The following is an 847-nucleotide window of genomic DNA, read 5'->3' as shown; positions in this document are numbered from 1 at the left end:
CCCCCCCCCCCCCCACCGCCTCCTATTATACACTTTCTTAATAGGGGTCTTTCATGTTTAGTACGAAATCCAAACAGTGTTACTGTCTCTACTCTTCAGTTCCTTGTTTTTAGTCTGTGGAGTTTGGTACAATTTTGGTTCGTACTTTTACCCTTTAGTTAAATTTTTCCTTCCTATTAAATAAAATGAGACGCTTTTTAAGTGTTTTCATCATATTTCCAGCTAGGAATATAGAAATTTAAATAAACTTATGTGCAGGTCTTGCAGTGGATGGATGATGCTGGAATCCAACCCTCTAATGCAATGTACAATGACATACTTTACTTCGCACAAAATTGTGGTGGTGCAGAGTGCGCTGCTATCATCAAGGAAAGAGTTGGTATGTGGGTTGTGTATTTCTGCGATTATCATTGTTATTTTAGCGAGAAACCATACTTTCATACATGAGGTACCAGTTGCATATGGGTTAACTTTCAAAAGTTTTAACTAATAAAAATATCTATTAACTTTCAAAAGTTTTTAATATCTCTGAACTTTCAAAAGTTTTAATAATAGTACTTTAAAAAAATTAAAAGTACATTTACCGTTATTTTTAGAGAGACCGTCAATATTCTGTTTCAAAAATACTTTTGAACTTTTAAATCATTAATACTCTTAAAAAGTTAGAAATCTCATCGAACTTTCAACAGTTTTATTATTATTCTTTAAACTTTTTTAATAATGTTAAAATATACCCTTAACCTTTAAGAGTTTCATTAATTTAAGAAATTTTACACCTAAATAGCTTCTTTTTTTTTTTTTTTTTTTTTTTTTTTTTTTTTTTTTTTTTTTTTTTTTTTTTTTTTTT

General features: G+C 28.9%; 1 protein-coding gene across 3 annotated transcripts in view; it reads left to right on the top strand.

The window, feature by feature from the left end:
• Positions 1-847, top strand: part of LOC111482245 (pentatricopeptide repeat-containing protein At2g41720) — an 8,453-nt gene that overhangs the window by 6,581 nt on the left and 1,025 nt on the right. For all 3 annotated transcript variants that reach the window (XM_023127939.1, XM_023127940.1, XM_023127938.1), the window contains exon 9: positions 259-379. In XM_023127939.1, the coding sequence (XP_022983707.1) occupies positions 259-379 (121 nt within the window). The remainder of the gene's footprint in view (positions 1-258; positions 380-847) is intronic.

This window comes from Cucurbita maxima, unplaced genomic scaffold (genome assembly GCF_002738345.1).
Source record: "Cucurbita maxima cultivar Rimu unplaced genomic scaffold, Cmax_1.0 Cma_Scf00007, whole genome shotgun sequence".
Taxonomy (NCBI): Eukaryota; Viridiplantae; Streptophyta; class Magnoliopsida; order Cucurbitales; family Cucurbitaceae; genus Cucurbita; species Cucurbita maxima.
The sequence above is the reverse complement of the archived record's forward strand: the minus strand, read 5'-3'. Positions and strand labels throughout refer to the sequence as shown.